The sequence below is a fragment of the Pezoporus flaviventris genome, unplaced genomic scaffold (genome assembly GCF_033815535.1).
Source record: "Pezoporus flaviventris isolate CSIRO_AGI_PZ_B2104156 unplaced genomic scaffold, CSIRO_AGI_Pfla_v1 ptg000001l, whole genome shotgun sequence".
NCBI classification, from domain to species: Eukaryota; Metazoa; Chordata; class Aves; order Psittaciformes; family Psittacidae; genus Pezoporus; species Pezoporus flaviventris.
In genome coordinates, this window is record NW_026892549.1 from 35414042 (window position 1) to 35430343 (window position 16302).

At 38.3% G+C, this 16302-nt stretch overlaps 1 protein-coding gene across 7 annotated transcripts in view; it reads right to left on the bottom strand.

Moving 5' to 3' along the window:
- Positions 1-520: 520 nt before the first annotated feature.
- The window catches only part of RBMS1 (RNA binding motif single stranded interacting protein 1), a 153397-nt gene continuing 137615 nt past the window's right edge, over positions 521-16302 (bottom strand). For 6 of the 7 annotated variants that reach the window (XM_061451700.1, XM_061451708.1, XM_061451682.1 and 3 more), the window contains exons 10-14: positions 13731-13781; positions 11494-11604; positions 10860-10940; positions 9533-9617; positions 5922-6671 (exon numbers count right to left, since the gene is read on the bottom strand). In XM_061451700.1, the coding sequence (XP_061307684.1) occupies positions 9540-9617; positions 10860-10940; positions 11494-11604; positions 13731-13781 (321 nt within the window). In that variant the 3' untranslated portion in view covers positions 5922-6671; positions 9533-9539. Of the gene's footprint in view, positions 660-5921; positions 6672-9532; positions 9618-10859; positions 10941-11493; positions 11605-13730; positions 13782-16302 lie in introns of those variants that run through there. The other variant, XM_061451691.1, reaches the window with a different exon arrangement.

The following is a 16302-nucleotide window of genomic DNA, read 5'->3' on the forward strand; positions in this document are numbered from 1 at the left end:
AACTATTTACCAAAAACTCCTACCTACTAGTAAATTTTCTCTTGGCCTTCTTTTAAACCATTGTCTTGTCCCATTTCCCTTAAGTGCTTCAAGGATATTGCCTGAAAACATCAGCCCTGTGTGTGAATGTCAGGTGGTGAAAATACCAGGGAAAACTCCTACTGCAGATGACTACCTAGGATCAGCAGTGTGTACACGCAGAAATCATTTCCCAAATGTGTTTTCCCTTGGCAACATTAGCATGTTAGGCTCTAAAACAATAAAGCTGCTTAGAAAGCTGCCTGAGCAGGTTGATGTGAACACCTGTGGTGTGCATGTAGGATGTTTTCAGGCTGGCACATACCCTCATTCTGCACGTTCTCCAAAGATCTTTCCATCCTAGTGAAGCTGTTGAAAGAGATCAGTTTATTCAGCTGCAGGGAGACAGACAAAACACAGCAGAATTCAGAACACCACTGATGTTAAGTACTGAGCAAGGGGATACTGTTGAAAAAGGCAAGATAACTTCAACAGTTAAAGCTTGGCTGCTGACAAGCTGTCTTTTCTTCTTGGACATGGAAAAGTACTCCAGTAGTATATTTTCCTGTGATATGACTCCTTCTTTACTACAGAGCTGGGCCCCACAGGTTTCTCAGATGGTTGATGCAGTTAGAGCTGTCCTGAAAAGGAAAGACTGACTCATTCCACTTGCAGGCTTTTCCACACTCCCTCTGGTCACCACACTGTAAATCTTTGCTGTTCTGAAATCAGCTTGGCTTTTCTCAGCTGGAGGAGAAGTTGCCAAACAGAATAGGTTTTGTATATCCTAACCCCTATTCTGGATAGAATTAATGGACCGAGTCTGAAAGCCAAAAGCCTCAGATTTGTTTGGGTTAATCAATGCCAGAACTTGTTGGCTAAGGAATGACACAGATGATCTTTCACAGCTGAAAGAGTATGTCAGTGTTGCAAGTGTTTTGGAAGGTAATAGCATACGTGTCTTAAATGCCACCAAATAACGCACTGGCTTTCACAGGAAGACACGGCTGAACAGTGTAGGACTGGGTATCTTATTCCAACGCATGTGAAAGTTGGCAAATGCTTATGGAGCACTTGATCAAAGCAAAAGGAACAAGTGCAGTGAAGTGTGCACAGGAGGAGTAGGAGTACAAACTCATATAAATATTCTGGCACACAAAATGCATTTCTCATACGATGTTTCTGCAGAAAGGGAGGTGGCAGAGCTTTAGTCAACCATCAGATTTGTCTGGATTGGTGGATGTACTACAGCGTAAATTAAAGCTGGGAGGAGAGAGCAGAACACCACTTTTTTTTTCCCTCCCCAAGAAAAACTGACAAAGAGTACCAGGAAAGAGCTCCACAAATATTCTAGCCTAATATATGTGAACAGTCATTAGCAGGGCTCAGCTATCAACAGGACTTTGCTACTTTGCCACACTGCTGTTAATGCATTACTTGCACTCGTCTGGCACCTGCCTAGTGCAGAAAATAGAGATTTTGTTCAGCGCCTAAAGAAAGGCTACTTTCTAATCACTAACAGCCAACAAGCAACAGAGTCTGTGCATGATCTTGCAAAAAACATTTGTATTGGTACAAAATCATCCTACAAGAAAATGATGCTTAGAAGTATTTGTTAATAGGTAAAAAAAAATTATTCACAGCATGTTTGCAGGTAGGGTTCAAAACAAGCTGTGTGCAACAGGATGGAGCCAACATTTGAACAAGCCAGTTGGCAATAAATACGAGCTTCACTATATAAAACAAAAGTACATTACATAAACACATTGCCTCACTTGGAGTATTGTGTGCAGTTCTGGTGTCCTCAACATAAAAAGGACATGGAACTGTTGGAACAAGTCCAGAGGAGGGCCACGAGGATGATCAGGGGACTGGAGCACCTCCTGTACAAAGACAGGCTGAGAAAGTTGGGGCTGTTCAGCCTGGAGAAGAGAAGGCTGCGTGGAGACCTCATAGCAGCCTTCCAGTATCTGAAGGGGGCCTATAGGGATGCTGGGGAGGGACTCTTCATTAGGGACTGTAGTGGCAGGACAAGGGGTAACAGGTTAAAACTTAAACAGGGGAAGTTTAGATTGGATATAAGGAGGAAATTCTTTACTGTGAGGGTGGTGAGGCACTGGAATGGGCTGCCCAGGGAAGTTGTGAATGCTCCATACCTGGTGGTGTTCAAGGCCAGGTTGGACAGATCCTTGGGTGAGATGGTTTAGTGTGAGGTGCCCCTGCCCATGGTAGGGTCGTTGGAACTAGATGGTCTTAAGGTCCTTTCCAACCCCGACTATTCTATGATTCTATGATTATTGCAGACTGCCTGATAAAAATGATACAACCTTTACTCAGGTAAAGGGTACGAATCTGAAAGTATCCATTCTTATCAAATGTATTTGGAGCTACAGTAAGAGACCTAAGTTTACAATACGGCCAACTGGAAAAGCAAATAGATAGCAAAAAGCCTTTCCAACCTGCATTATTCTGAATGCACCACATACAGCTTTTGTGAGGTAGCATGCACACTTAATTCAAAAAGACTGCTTATTGATCTGAAATTAATTCAGTTTTATGGTGAACAAGAATAATTTAACAAAACCCTTTAAAAATCTTCATCTTCTCATCCAGTACATTTTATACAGGCAACGCAGTGGACCACTATTTAAATTATCATAAAATGCTTAAATTTTTTTCAGTTACAAGTCTAAATGTGTTTAATACCACACAGTGTGAGGGACTGGTTTGCTTGTTTTGTTGGGGCTTTTTTGCTTCATTAATAGTAAGAGCCATCATTATTAAGGATGCCCTTATTGCATAAGCTAATGTAACCTCTAAGTGAGTCCCTTTCACTAGCTCCACCAGAAAAACACGTATTTTCAGAGGGCTGGGGCACCTTTCCTACAAAGACAGGCTGAGAGAGTTGGGTTTGTTCAGCCTGGAGAATATTCCAGACCTCAGAGCAGTCTTCCAGTACTTAAAGGGAGCCTTACAAGAAATCTGGAGAGAGACTTTTTACAAGGGCATGTAGGGATAGGACAAGGGGGAATGGCTTTAAATTGGGTTAGATTTAGGTTACATATTAGGAAGAAGTTCTTTACTGTGAAGGTGGGGAGGCACTGGAACAGGCTGCTCAGAGAAGTTGTGGCTGCCCACCCAGCAGGCTGCCTGGCCTGTTGCAAGGTCGGTGGAACCCTTGGTATATGTCAAAACCATGTGTATAGTGTAAAGGACTGTCTCCCAAGGGGGAGGAGGGTTCTCCAGGACAGCACAGCCTATGGTAAACAGGCCTCCCCTTTGCTTATCCAGCACTGGTGGCAAGTCACAGGAATCCACTGGATCACCCAGCCATTGCTCTCTGCCACTGGGTGCACCCCTGAGTGCCCAAGACTAGGTCAAAGCCCCTCTCCTGGCACACTCATCGATACAAAGCTATGTTGAGGACCACACAGTTGGTAAAGCATTTGGCTGAAGCAATGCAACAGTTCGCATTTTCCCGTCTTATCTTCCCCAAGCCTTACTTTAGGCAGAGCAATCCTCTATCTGACATACATCAGCAGCAGCAGTGATCTTGTAATAAAAATCAGAGACCATCTTTAAAGAAATAAAGTGCTTACAGATTGCAGCTGGAAGGCAAACACTTGGGATCATTTTCAATTCCAGTAAAGCATCACCTCTGAACCCAGAACTGGGCATGCCACCTAACGCCGCTGCACGTGGGAAGGTGAAAGCACTTTCAGGCAAGCAGTTCAGTGCTATGAACTACCGAAGTGACCTACATCTCCACCCTTCTAGAAAACTGGCCTGCTTACAACTACAGTGTGCAGGCCTGGTTACACATAACTCTCTGTGCAGGCTGAGACAGAGGGCAACAGAGTTCTTGCATTCAAACCAGATATCTCATCATATGTTTTTCCTAAATCTTTTCCTGTCTTGCCTGAAAGAATAAGTGACTTGAATGTGGTCTGAAAGAGTTAAAATTTGCTTTTACCAAAAGGCAGGAGGGAAAGACCCAGACTGTAAAGCAGAAAGCTACTCCAAGCACTTCAAAATGAACACCAAGGTTTTACCACAACCTGTTGGGTTTTCCCCCAATAAAGGAAAGGCTGAAGGAAAAAGACAATGGATTTTCATTTTTTTGGATCTTTTTTATTCAAAAGTTTTCAAAGAAATAAAACAGAAAAAAGCTAACAATCTAATCAAATTTACAGTTCAAAAATGTCTTTTGGCGTTTAACAACAAGTCCTAGGAAACAAAACTACAGAGTTATCTTGAACCGGACAAATAAGTTACCACTGGCAAGTTTGTGGCACTAGTAAAACAAAAATAAAAAATTAACTCTCTTGATCATATAGATATCTCTATGAAAATCTTTTTTTTTTTTTCAATCTGTACAAAAGGTCTTTCTTCATAAATTAATTTTTTATAATTTAATGGCTGTCTACTATGTGATGTTTAAGTAACTGATTATTTCTTTATGTACAGAGGTTAAATTTCCCAAATCTTACCCAGACAATGAGTATGGCACTTAGTTCAGACATTTCTGGCAGCAGCTCTTCCCTCCCTCTAACACAGCTATCATACTGCAGTTTTAATTAACGCAAAAATATCAAGTAGTGAGAGATCCAGGTTTGGAAAGTTACCAGATACAGGCAAGGTGCTGCAGGAAGTCTGGACTTTTACAAAGCAGTAATATTCCAGGGAGCATAGAACCAATAATACCACAACTTCTTAAAAAAAGAAAAAACAAAAACACATCTCTTATGACTATGTATTTCACTAGAATCTACACTTCTCAGAGCAGCAATTTACTTTTGAAACTATGAAATGTCACCGACATCTATACTCCAATACTCACACAAAATTTAAAAACTAAAAAATACTTGAAAGAAACAACTGCTTAGCCCTAGCTCCCGAGCTAGGATGATTTGGTCTGTGGAAACAGGGAGGGCCAGCAACCTGTCCCAATACAAAAGGAAATAAACTTTGAGGTAGATAACTGATCATATACAGCTGACCAGAGAAGTACACAGTTTTGGAAGACAACTTAATTTATCATTCGATTTAAAACATATGCAATTGTAATAAAGAGCTTTAGTAGCAGTGAATTATCTAATATGTGAAGTACAAATAACTGTGTATTTATGAATCAGGAATTTCATAGTTTCAAAATCGGTTTTCTTTACACTTAACACTTGTAGTGATGATGTAAAGTGTGGCACTGCTTGGATCCAAGTCTTCCTTCATGCTTTTGTGTCCATACGTCAATTAAAATTATAAAACCTAAATGCAAATGTACAAAAAAGGCACATTCTCCTAACCGCAAACTGGTCCGGCAAAAATAAAGAGTACAGAAGACGTAATGCTGAGACAAATCAGAATTATTGGTTACTGGCTCTTTGTTCTTTGGTAAAGTTACCTTTTAAAAGTGCCAAGTCTTTTTATTTTTATTTACCTACTATAGAGAGCTAGTATCCAATCAATTATGCTTCTACTTACATCTCAGCGTATGTTTGAAAACAAGTCCTTTAGCTTTTGCCATTTTGCTGTAATAGCAACTTTTCTGTTTGCTAAGTCTCAGCACAATCCTCATCCTAAAGCACTATCATTAGTATAAAGGAAGGACAAAAACATTCGGTGATATCTCCACCCCAAACTCCCTACTCTACCTATGCTAAAACTAGAACATCAAGTTAGTTTCTGAAAAAAGGCAAAAAAAGATTTTACATTGCATCATACAGCAGAGTTCCTAAATCATTCAAACTACCAGAGGGAACTATTGGCATATGGCCTTACAAACAATTTATCCTATTAAAATTTCCCCAGTCAGAAAATGTGTTTCACACAAAACATTTTTTTCCCTCTTGCGTTTCACTACCTTACATATTATGTGAAAAATCATTAAAAACACTTACTACACATTAAAAAAGCCAAATTTTCAGCAATTTTTATTGACTACCTTTAAAAGCCCTATGCTGCTGTTTTACAAGGCATAATAGACCAGCTCATTTGGTCAAAGCATTCTACACCATTAGTTTGGACTACTTACTGAAACAGCTACAGCATTGAAAGATTTAAGGCAAATTGGAATTTATAGAAAAGGATAAGACACTTCACACTACATTAAAAGAAAAACAGAAAGCTAAAAGACCAGACACTATAATTGCAACACTGCACTAAAGCAACACTCACACACTGCAAGCACAGAACATCGTCTTAGATGTTTTACTATTTTAAACTTGAGAAAACCCATTTCATACAATTACAAAAAAAAAAAAGGGAAATAAAAAAGAAAGAAATAAAAAAAAAAGAAACCAACAAAATAAAAAGAAACCAAAACACAAATTCTGTCATGCACATGAATAAGTCTTCGTGGTCATCTGTGCATACCCAGAAATTCAACTTTTTTTTTTTGCGTCATAACACTTGATAAAAATTTTTTTTTACTAAAATAAACCTGTTCATGGGAACAGCTACTAGATGAATTTAAGGTTTTTCTTATGCACCTTATAGAACTTATAGCAAAAATAGTTTTAGTTGATTTCATTATAAATAACATTTTCAAGAACCTGTGCAAAACTGTCAATAATTCCTAAAGCACAATTGATCAGTAAAATCCATGATTGTTTCAGCCTTTGCACCCTTCTCCAGGCCAGGTCAACACTGGACATCTGCAACACAGAAAGGTGAGAGCTAGAGCAGAGATACAATTGCATCCTTTTTTTCTAATGTAGCTGTTGACAAAACTAAATAATTTCCTATTTTAGAGAGCTGTGAGAAGAGTAAGTGAATCCAAGTATAAATTTGAGAAGTAACACAGGTGGCAATACAGGTGCTTGGCCCTTCCCAGGACAAGGGATATCTCTGCCAGGACACAGCCTGTATTGTACTTTCCCCCCTCTTATCTCCAATACCTGTTCAGCATGCGGAGTTCCCACTGGGGAACCCTGAGACTGCATTCAAAGCTATTCCCTTCTTTGTTGTTTTGTTATTGTTGTTTCCTTTTAATTGACCAAAAGTGCTTGAGTGCGTGAGCTTACTCCCGTGGCATCTCCAAGGCTTTTGATGTCTGGAAAAAGAACACAACTTTCTTTTGGCGCAGCCTCAGGGAGGCTATGTACAACAGCTAATGCAGAGACAGCTACTGTGCCTCCATCACTGCTAATACTTAACGGCAACTCAGGGCCTATTAAACTTGAAGAAAGACTTCTCAATTTACTGCACTGGCTTATACTGCCATATGGATTAAAAAAAAAATACATTGCTAATGAAAAAGGTTTTAGTCAATTGTTGAATTTCTCAACCCAAAACAAAGTCTGCTATTTTAAGGCTTGTACATTTACAGGTGTATATATAATTATAGCATGTTTTTCCTCTCAAGTCCCTTTGACTATTTTCACATGGCAACTTTCTGAAAAGAAGCTATAAAGTGGTTAAATGTAGCTGACAAAGGAAAGACACTATGTATCTTTGATTGACTGCATCTACTTGTGCCAATATGCTAGTTGTCATTTACTCCTTGTTTATGGCAGTATGCATATTGACTTTTAATAGGACGCTCCCAAAGGTGCTGCATGTACATTTAGACTGAAGTTTCAGTTTGACAACAGTAACAAAGCCACAACAATTAAGAGACTGCAGTGTATTTAGGGCAAGAAATAACTCTCAATTCCCTCCCCTTCACCTGTCCAAAAACCGACAAGTACCAACATGTTCCAGGGACAGAAATATCAAATGCCATACTCTGAGGCTGAAATTAGCTGAGTAATATTAACCTTCCCCACGTGCTCACTGCCATAGCCACTGCTGACATAGATTCCTCCGGCTTTCACTGCATATAAATACAGATAAAAGTACTTCCCTTAAGAATAAAATATATGGAGGATTGGCTTACAGCAAATGAACAGGGTTGCTCACAGAGCTCAGTACTCTACACAGTTGGAATTATAAAATGTGTCTCAGACGGGAACACACCTCATCCTTTCAGGAGACTCTTGCCTGGTCCCAGTCTATGGGAAAGACACTGACAGACTGGGAGAGAGAGGCGGGATGGGGAGATGACATGCAGGATTACACTTCATCATCTACCACAGATCTCTACTGGTAAGGAGGTTTTACATGCCCACAGGGAAGACTTAAGGCAAAACAAATAATTCATTGAAAAGCAGCTAACACCAGCCAACAGCCTTGGCATCAGAAACATGCAGGAGCCATGATTTTAACACCAGGCGATGGATAACGGGAAGAGTCTGTGGCTTTGTTTTCTCCCTGCCCTGGAAGCAAATCAAGGATATGGGCTTTCTCTAGATACCAGCATTTGGCTAGACTACAATAATAAACACAGGTCATGCGTTGCACTGTGCAGACTGGTGCCTTCTGTTGAATGTGCGAAGTTTTCTCATTGGTTTGTTTCTATCTTTACATTCTTGAACATGTAAGAAGTTGCTCTGCCAAAAATGGGAATGAGAGCATTGTTGTCAAACAGCACATCTGACCTGCAAAATCCAAGGTAATGCCAAAATGTGTGTATTGTTAGATTTATATATTTTAGGGAGAATATCACACAATTGGAAATTCTTCACACATAACTGATTATCATTTTTTAGTATATAACAAATGCTGCGAAAGCTGCAGAACCCCGTTCTTAACAGCCTCTGGAACATTATTGCAACAGAACAGAATTTTTCACTATGAGGTCTTCGAAATTTGATTAAAATGATTTTGTATTCAAGCTGCCTGGTTTACAAAGCACTCAGAAAAAAGATGAGTTAAGAAAGAATTAAATTCCAGAATTTCAAAACATGGGGGATGCAGAAGGGAATAGTTAGTGCAAACAATACTTTCACACACTGGCAATCTACAGAAAGCAAAAATTTTGCACTGAAGGAGTTCATGTTAAGTTAATTATTGGTTAGTAAAGGCCATGCAAAACTGGAGTAGGAAAGTGAAACTCTGGAGTTGGAGCCAAACAAGGATGTGGATTAAAAAACAACTGTCAAAATTTTGGATCAAACTGCTTTTTGCTAGAGTAAAGGATGAACGGGGAAGTCTGCAGGAAAAAAGGTCAAGCAAGGATTTCTACCAGACTAACTCCGTGCCTGTGGTCTGTAAGTCTGTCACAATGCCGCTTCCAAATCTTACACATACCACAGAACTAGAGGATATTTTAAGTGCAAATACAGTTCCCTTTCTCATTGTGATTCTCATAGTTTTGCACTAATTCATTGTTATTCTTGTATATAGCACACTGCCAAGATGAACAAATTAAAATCCAACATAATCCAGTTATGCTATAGAAAATTATTAAAACTCTATTACTCATAATTCATTAACTCACTTCTAGAACCTGTGCTTTCTTTCCTGGCTTCTAACTTTGGCCAAGTTCAAATTAACCTCACTGCCTGTCCTCAGATTTATCAATGTTATTTATATGACATTGAAGAAAGAATTAAAATTCAATACAGAGCACTGTAGGTTATGAAATAAAGTATCTCTGAATTCACATCTTTCATGTGACAGGATGAACCCCTACCTCACAGTTACTTATTTTGCTGATACGTATATGGAGAATGATCACTGGACGTCTCTACTGTAACTTGTTGCTGACCACTGGCTTCCTGCAAATAAAAAGGAAGACAAGACATGAGACAAAATCAGGCAGCATTAGCTGCAATATGTATTTTGATGTGACTCATGCAATTAGCAGTCTTCAAATAGCTAAAGTCTTTCTAATTTTTCTCAAGTGGGGTATTCCAAACTGGAGATGTTAATTTTGCATTGATTTCCATTTCAGCAAACGGAAATAAAATGATCAAGCAAACGTCATGTTACCCCAGCTGCCTTGGTAACTAAAATAAACCACAAACTTTTAACATTATAAAAATAAATACACAGAGCAAGTAAATAACTACCAGTACATTTTCTACCTGAAAATGCTAAAGATCATTCTGCCCCTCTCCTTTTGAGGGTGAGAAGAGTATCTACTTACCACAGGTACAAACACTATTGCTTTAAGTACTGTGGTGCGACTGGCACTAGGGAACACAAAGAACTGTAGCTGGGACTTTGCACACAGACCCCCAAGAAACCAGGGAATTAATTCAGCTGATAACGCTCTGGCAGACAGTGCTACCAGCTATTACCGAAAGCTCTTACCTGCATGTGGGTAAATGAATAAACTGAACCAAACAATTTCTAGAGTTTCTGGGCAAACAGACTTTGAAATAAAATGTTTTGCCTTACAGGCTCTGGAATAGACTATCCAGCACTCATTCCGAATACAAGAGCTGCAGTATAACTGCTCCTCTGTTAAAGAAGTGCTGACCTATGAAAGGGTGTAAGATATAGTAGACAAACTATTGTGTACCATTTAGTTATGCTTTTCAACTGGACTTGCAGAGGAGTTTTTTAGGCAAATAGCCTAATAAACAAGTATCCTGAGATGCCAGGGTAAAAATCAGGATTCTTTGCTGAAAGTTACAGTCATGGTCTGTTAGCAGAGAAGTTTGCTCACAGGAAAACTAAATGAAAGAAACAAAACTACAACATACCCTGAAGTTTTCCTATTGGAAGTTAGGCTTCAAAACCCATAAAGTTCATCTCAGTTATGCTCATATGGAATACTGCTTCAAGTACTGTACTGCTACAAGTACAGGTCATTCTTTGTTATACTACTATTTATATTAGTAAAGAATAATGATATTTTATAACTTTAATATACAGTGCATTCACAGTGCACTCACAGTTACAATGTTAGGCTTTAAAAATCAAGTTTTCTAGGAATATAACAAAACAAAACCCCCCAAACCTAGTATCATATTCATGTCTCTCACCTCTGGTCTTTTATAAAACATACTGACCTCAACAGGAACTGCTGCTGTCTGGACATGTGTATATTGGGGTATGTAGGCTCCTTGCATAGCTGTTGTGGCTGGCATGTACTAAAAAGACAGGGAGTCTATTAAGTTGAGTTCAAGTTCAATGTAAATAAGAGTACTCAAAATATCTATCATGCTATTGTTTAACAGCTATTAACTGTTTCCCTAAAGTAATATACATGAGAAAAAGACTTTTGTGTTTGACATTAACAGGCTTTTCAGGAAAACGAGATACCTGTTTCAAGAAAACTCAGATTTAGACTTCAAATACTGTGTGAAGGACTTTTCTTTCTCTGTTAATCCAAATCATCATCATTTCTCCTGAAGAGTAAAACAACTATTTTTCCCTTTCCAATACAACTTTGGAGCTGTCTCCCAAGTTCTTTTCATTTGGTTTGATCTATTTTTATTTATTAATTTCCAATTTCTGATCAAGTAATAGACTGACAAAAAAAGAGCTGAATAAGATTTAAAAATGGAAGCAGTTATTAATATTTTACTGGATGAAAGACTGAAGGACTATTTTTCCCTATATGCAGGCTGAACATGCCTACTGTGATCTACATGCAGTATTTTCTACTTGTGTAAGTTCTAGTTTGCTTCAATTGCTACATACTGTTCCAGTACTGCCTAATGAAAGATGACTCATCTGCTGTGTCAGAGGGCTTATCATCGATGCAGGCTGTAGTGACATGGTGTGGTCCATGGAGGGAGTCAGTACAGCGCCCTATTAAAAAACAGAGAAAGAAGGAAACGGTTGTGGCAACACTGGGATTTTAATTACATTTTGCATTTGAAAGTCTAAGTCCTTCCGATGTGATATACCACAAGAACCCTCCTTAGACCGAGACACTGACTCAGGGAGTAGGTCTGGGGCATTCTGAATATTCTACTTCAGCAGATGTGTTTTGTATGGTTTGGGAATGGGTTAACAACTACATTGACTTCCTATTGAACGCACAACTGAAGTACAATGAGCTTGAGACACCTGCTGAAAACACTTTGTAAAACATGAGTTTAACCAGATGCTAACTTTACAGCAAAAATCTACACATGCTGCCACAGATTCACTCAGGTTAAGCTTTGCAATTTCAGGCTTTAGGAAGAAATTCTTATCTCATCTTTAGGAATGAAGGCTTTGGAGGAACATTTGTATTAGGAAAATTCTACCTGTCAAATGTGAAGTTCACATACAAGACAGCTGCCCACTTAATGGCTGGATTCAGTAGAACACACATTCTGGAAGAGCAGGTTAGCAACACTGACTCTGTCTAAATACTAGCTGCTGTGATGATCTCTATCACTCCTATACCATTTTGTTAACTTCATCAAAAGTACATGCCGAATTTTTAAACACTTGAGATTGCTAAATATGGAGGACACACTTGTAAAGTTTCCAGAGTTATCTGAAATGGAGGATTATCAACAAATTTCATTTTACGAACCATGCTCTACAAAAAGATATTTCCAAATACTTTGTATGACTTATGCTTGCAAAAGTGTTGATTAAGACTAATGGAGGCTCAAAACTAACAGAAATAAATGCAGTGTACTGAAAGACAGCACTCTGATTCAATAACTAATCCTTGAAAACAACAAAAAGAAAAAAAAAGAAAAGAAAAAACACCCGTACAGAGTATAGTTGGAAAAACAACCATGTGATCAGTGTAGATTAAATGAGTCACAGGCACATCAAACACTAAAAGAATTTCCTGTCTGTAGACTGCAGGCTTCTCTGCAAAGCAAATGAGCAAGACAGCACCAGTCTTTGCACAGGCCAAAACTGAACTTAAAGTCAGGAATCTAGATCTTCATTTTCAACTGTGAAATCTCATTTTGTATACCTGTGAAACTAATGCACCTTACAGCATTATAATTTATCAACTTGTGTATTTCACAGCATGGTGTGCAAGATTTTGTTTTTCAGAAAATCTGTGTTGACAAAAAAGTTAAAACCTGTTGTGTGCATGTGTGTTTAGCATCAAAAAACACAAATACAACAATTAAGCTTGCGAGAGGGTGTTCTGGTTAAGTATCACCTTCTCTGCATGCATAAGAAGAAAATGTTCTGCCAAGAAGATTTACATTCTATAATCTGCATGGAGAGGTTAATTAAAGTCAAGACAATATCCTTTCTATATCTGGAAACAGACTTGTTTGCTAACTACAGGAGGGCATATATTAAAGCTCCTGTTATTATTTGTAATACTCATCTCAAGAAACCCACTAAGTCTCAGATATTATGGTACTTAATTGGCAAATGACATAGATAAGAAGCAAAATATCATGGGAGAGTATAGATTAGAATGCTTGACAGTCTGGTACAGATGCCACAGCCAAAAGTGTAGGGAGACCAGCATTACTCATGAGCGGGGAAGCCAGAACCAGCTATGCAGGTTTTCTTAAGTGGGTGCCCATAATGTCATCTATATCACTACATCCATCTGTCTTTCACTAATTATCCAGTCTGAACTACTCCAGACCCATTTTAAAACCTTGGGTCTTCAATTCCAGCTCCTGATAGGTAAACAGTATGTAAAACAATGGTATTTGCAAAGTGCTTTTCATTTAATAAAAAAAGTTTCCTCAGGATGCTGACTTGGTAACTCTGATTGTTCTCATCACTTTGATACCCTGAAGGAAGCTTTCTTTTTTTCCTAACGAAGCCCCAGTTCAGGTTACTATCATTGTTTCTCTTTTTATTTGAATCCATTATTTAGTCATGATGTAATTGTCATGATGTAATTGTCTGGAAGTAATTGAGTGGGAATTGATCTATTTCCTGTTGTTTAAAGAAGTATGCAAAGCGTTTATACAAACAGTAAACAGCAATAAAGAAGCATAGAGACTTACTGGGTGCTGCATTATATATGGTTGAGGCTGCATCCAAGAAGGACTCTGAACCTAGAACAAAAGCAGTATTTTCCATTTTAGTCATTCTTTTCCTGAATCCTCCAACTGAGATACAGTAGTAGTTTAGCAAATAATGTTAACAAGCCCCCTCCCTTATTTATTCACTTCTTAATACAGTCATTCTGTGGAGCAACAATGATATCTATGAAAACTACCTGTACATCAGAAACAAGATTTGGAGACAATATACCACATGCACCTTTCAGAACACTACACTGTTTTAAGTGCAGGTCTCAAAAGCTTTATCAAGTACACTGAAAGGGTTCAGACAGATCCATGAGAAAATTGTGATGTGTTAAAAAAGGACCGTCTTTGAAATCCCTTTGAGGAAAAGTAGCTGGGACCTCAGAAGTCACAGAATTATTTGCTTTCTAATAAACTATTGGATTTTCAAAAGAGAAAAAGAAAACAGGAATTCTGCTGGACTCTTATTCCAGGAACAAGGACAAGATTTAGGAGATTCATTCTCCAAAAACACTGCAGTATGAACAGGAAGAGGAGAAGGTTCTGATGAGCTTCCCTGCTCTTGAAGCTAGCATGTTTTCTCTCTGCAATCACTGACTACGTAAATCCTTAGATTGGGATAGCATGCCTAACTTTGCATGAAAAGGTAAAGTAAAAAGATTAAAAGGTAAACTAATAGGTTTCATGGTTATCTTAGTTAAAAATAAAAAAAAACCCAAAACCCAGCTGATTGCAATAGCTCTTTGAAAAAGTATGCTCCAAGAAATATTTAAAGGTAGGTATTAGAATGTTTCCTCCCCATCTCCTGCAGGTGTGTAGGATAAGTCAGGATTCTGACCTGTACTACACATGCAGAACTAACTCACCACTGTTGCCAGACATTTAAAGCCCCTTAAAAGCCTCTACCATCATTCTCAGGATTCTGGGACAGGACAGGTAGACAGTCCGGAAAAAAATCCAGGTGAGGTATTTTCTACAAGAAGTAAATATTTCTTCCCTCCTTTTGCTACTGACTTTCAAATCTGAGTAATACTTTTACTTTTTCAAACAGAAGAAGAGCAAACAGAAGTTCAAAAATGGAAAACACCTGAACCCTCCCTTTCCTCAGGCAAGAGCTTAATAGCAAAAATACTGGTACAGCCTGACTAAAGCTTTGGCTGATCTAATCATACTATGATAGTACCTGGCTTACTACTGTCATTTGGGTATACAGGAGTTGCAGAAACAAACAATGGCCAAAGCTTTATTAAATTTGTTCACCTTTAATAAGAATAAATCCAGGAATAGGTTATACCATGCCTCAAAGAAAAAAAAAATAATAAATCATGCTTGTATGATACATCCTGTTCTGTAGATGACAGAATGTTGCAGGTTTCAGTGAGAAGGGTTCAGTAACAAAGATGTGACTAATGCTCAAATTGTGAAACTTTTCTGGCCAAGAACCTCCTCCCTCCCCAGTACAGAATACTTCAGTTAATTCTCAATTCCTTTTACTGTAGCACTTCAAGCATAATGTTGTTAATAACTCCATCTACAGTAATTCAAGCTCCACAACATGTCTATTTAAATAATGCTAACAACATTCCTGCAAACATACACTATTGTGGTCTGCCTATCTCTTAAGCCCAGGAAAGTGAGACTATACTCCTAAGTACGTTTCCAAGCCAACTTCCAACTTTTACTTGGATTATGAATATCTGAGAATCTTATGTTGAGAAATAATTTATATTTTAATAAAGAACAGCAGATAATTCTACCTGAATATTTTTTCTGGGTAAGAACTTGCTGTAATTTTTGAGGTATTGCTGTACAAAGCAGAATGATTCAATATACTGGCACTGTCTGCCAAGAGTAAATACTGTGTTGCATAAGTCACCTCAGAAATTAATATAAAGTTAATTCAGCCCTTTACCCCAGAGTACACTGTTTTCATTCCTACCTAACACTCTGCTCACGCAAGAAGGCACTAGACCTCCAGACTAATTAATACTAGACAATTCTTCCTCTTCTCACTTGGAATGGAATGGAAATACCTGCAAGGGAACACTGACCAAATGGCCCACAGTGCCTCTGTCAGCCTTCTACATTAATTTTCACCCAAACCTAGAAAACTTAGCACATCTCTCTCACTAAAAAACAAACAGCCTCTTCTCCTTCCCCTGACATAGAGAGGTAAGGATTTCCTAAATTTAATCAGTTTTGGTGATTTAATCGCCTGATTCACGGATTTTTACTTTGTCTATGTGTTAAACCGTAAAATGCCAAAAAAGCTGATTATTTACATTATACTGGAATAACCGGCATATCTCAAGTAGTAATTACAGAGCATATGTCTGAGATTGCCATACCGGTTGCATTAAACACAAGTTATTTGTAAACTGAAATGTATGATGTCCTAAAACGAGCATTCTTAGGACTGTATCCAACCGTTCCACATAATTTCCCAACATGTTGAACTGTTTGTCAATATCCCCTAGTAGGGACTCAAGATGCCATCTATCAAAATACCTTCCCAGGAAGCTTTGGACCAATCCCCAGGAGCAAAAAA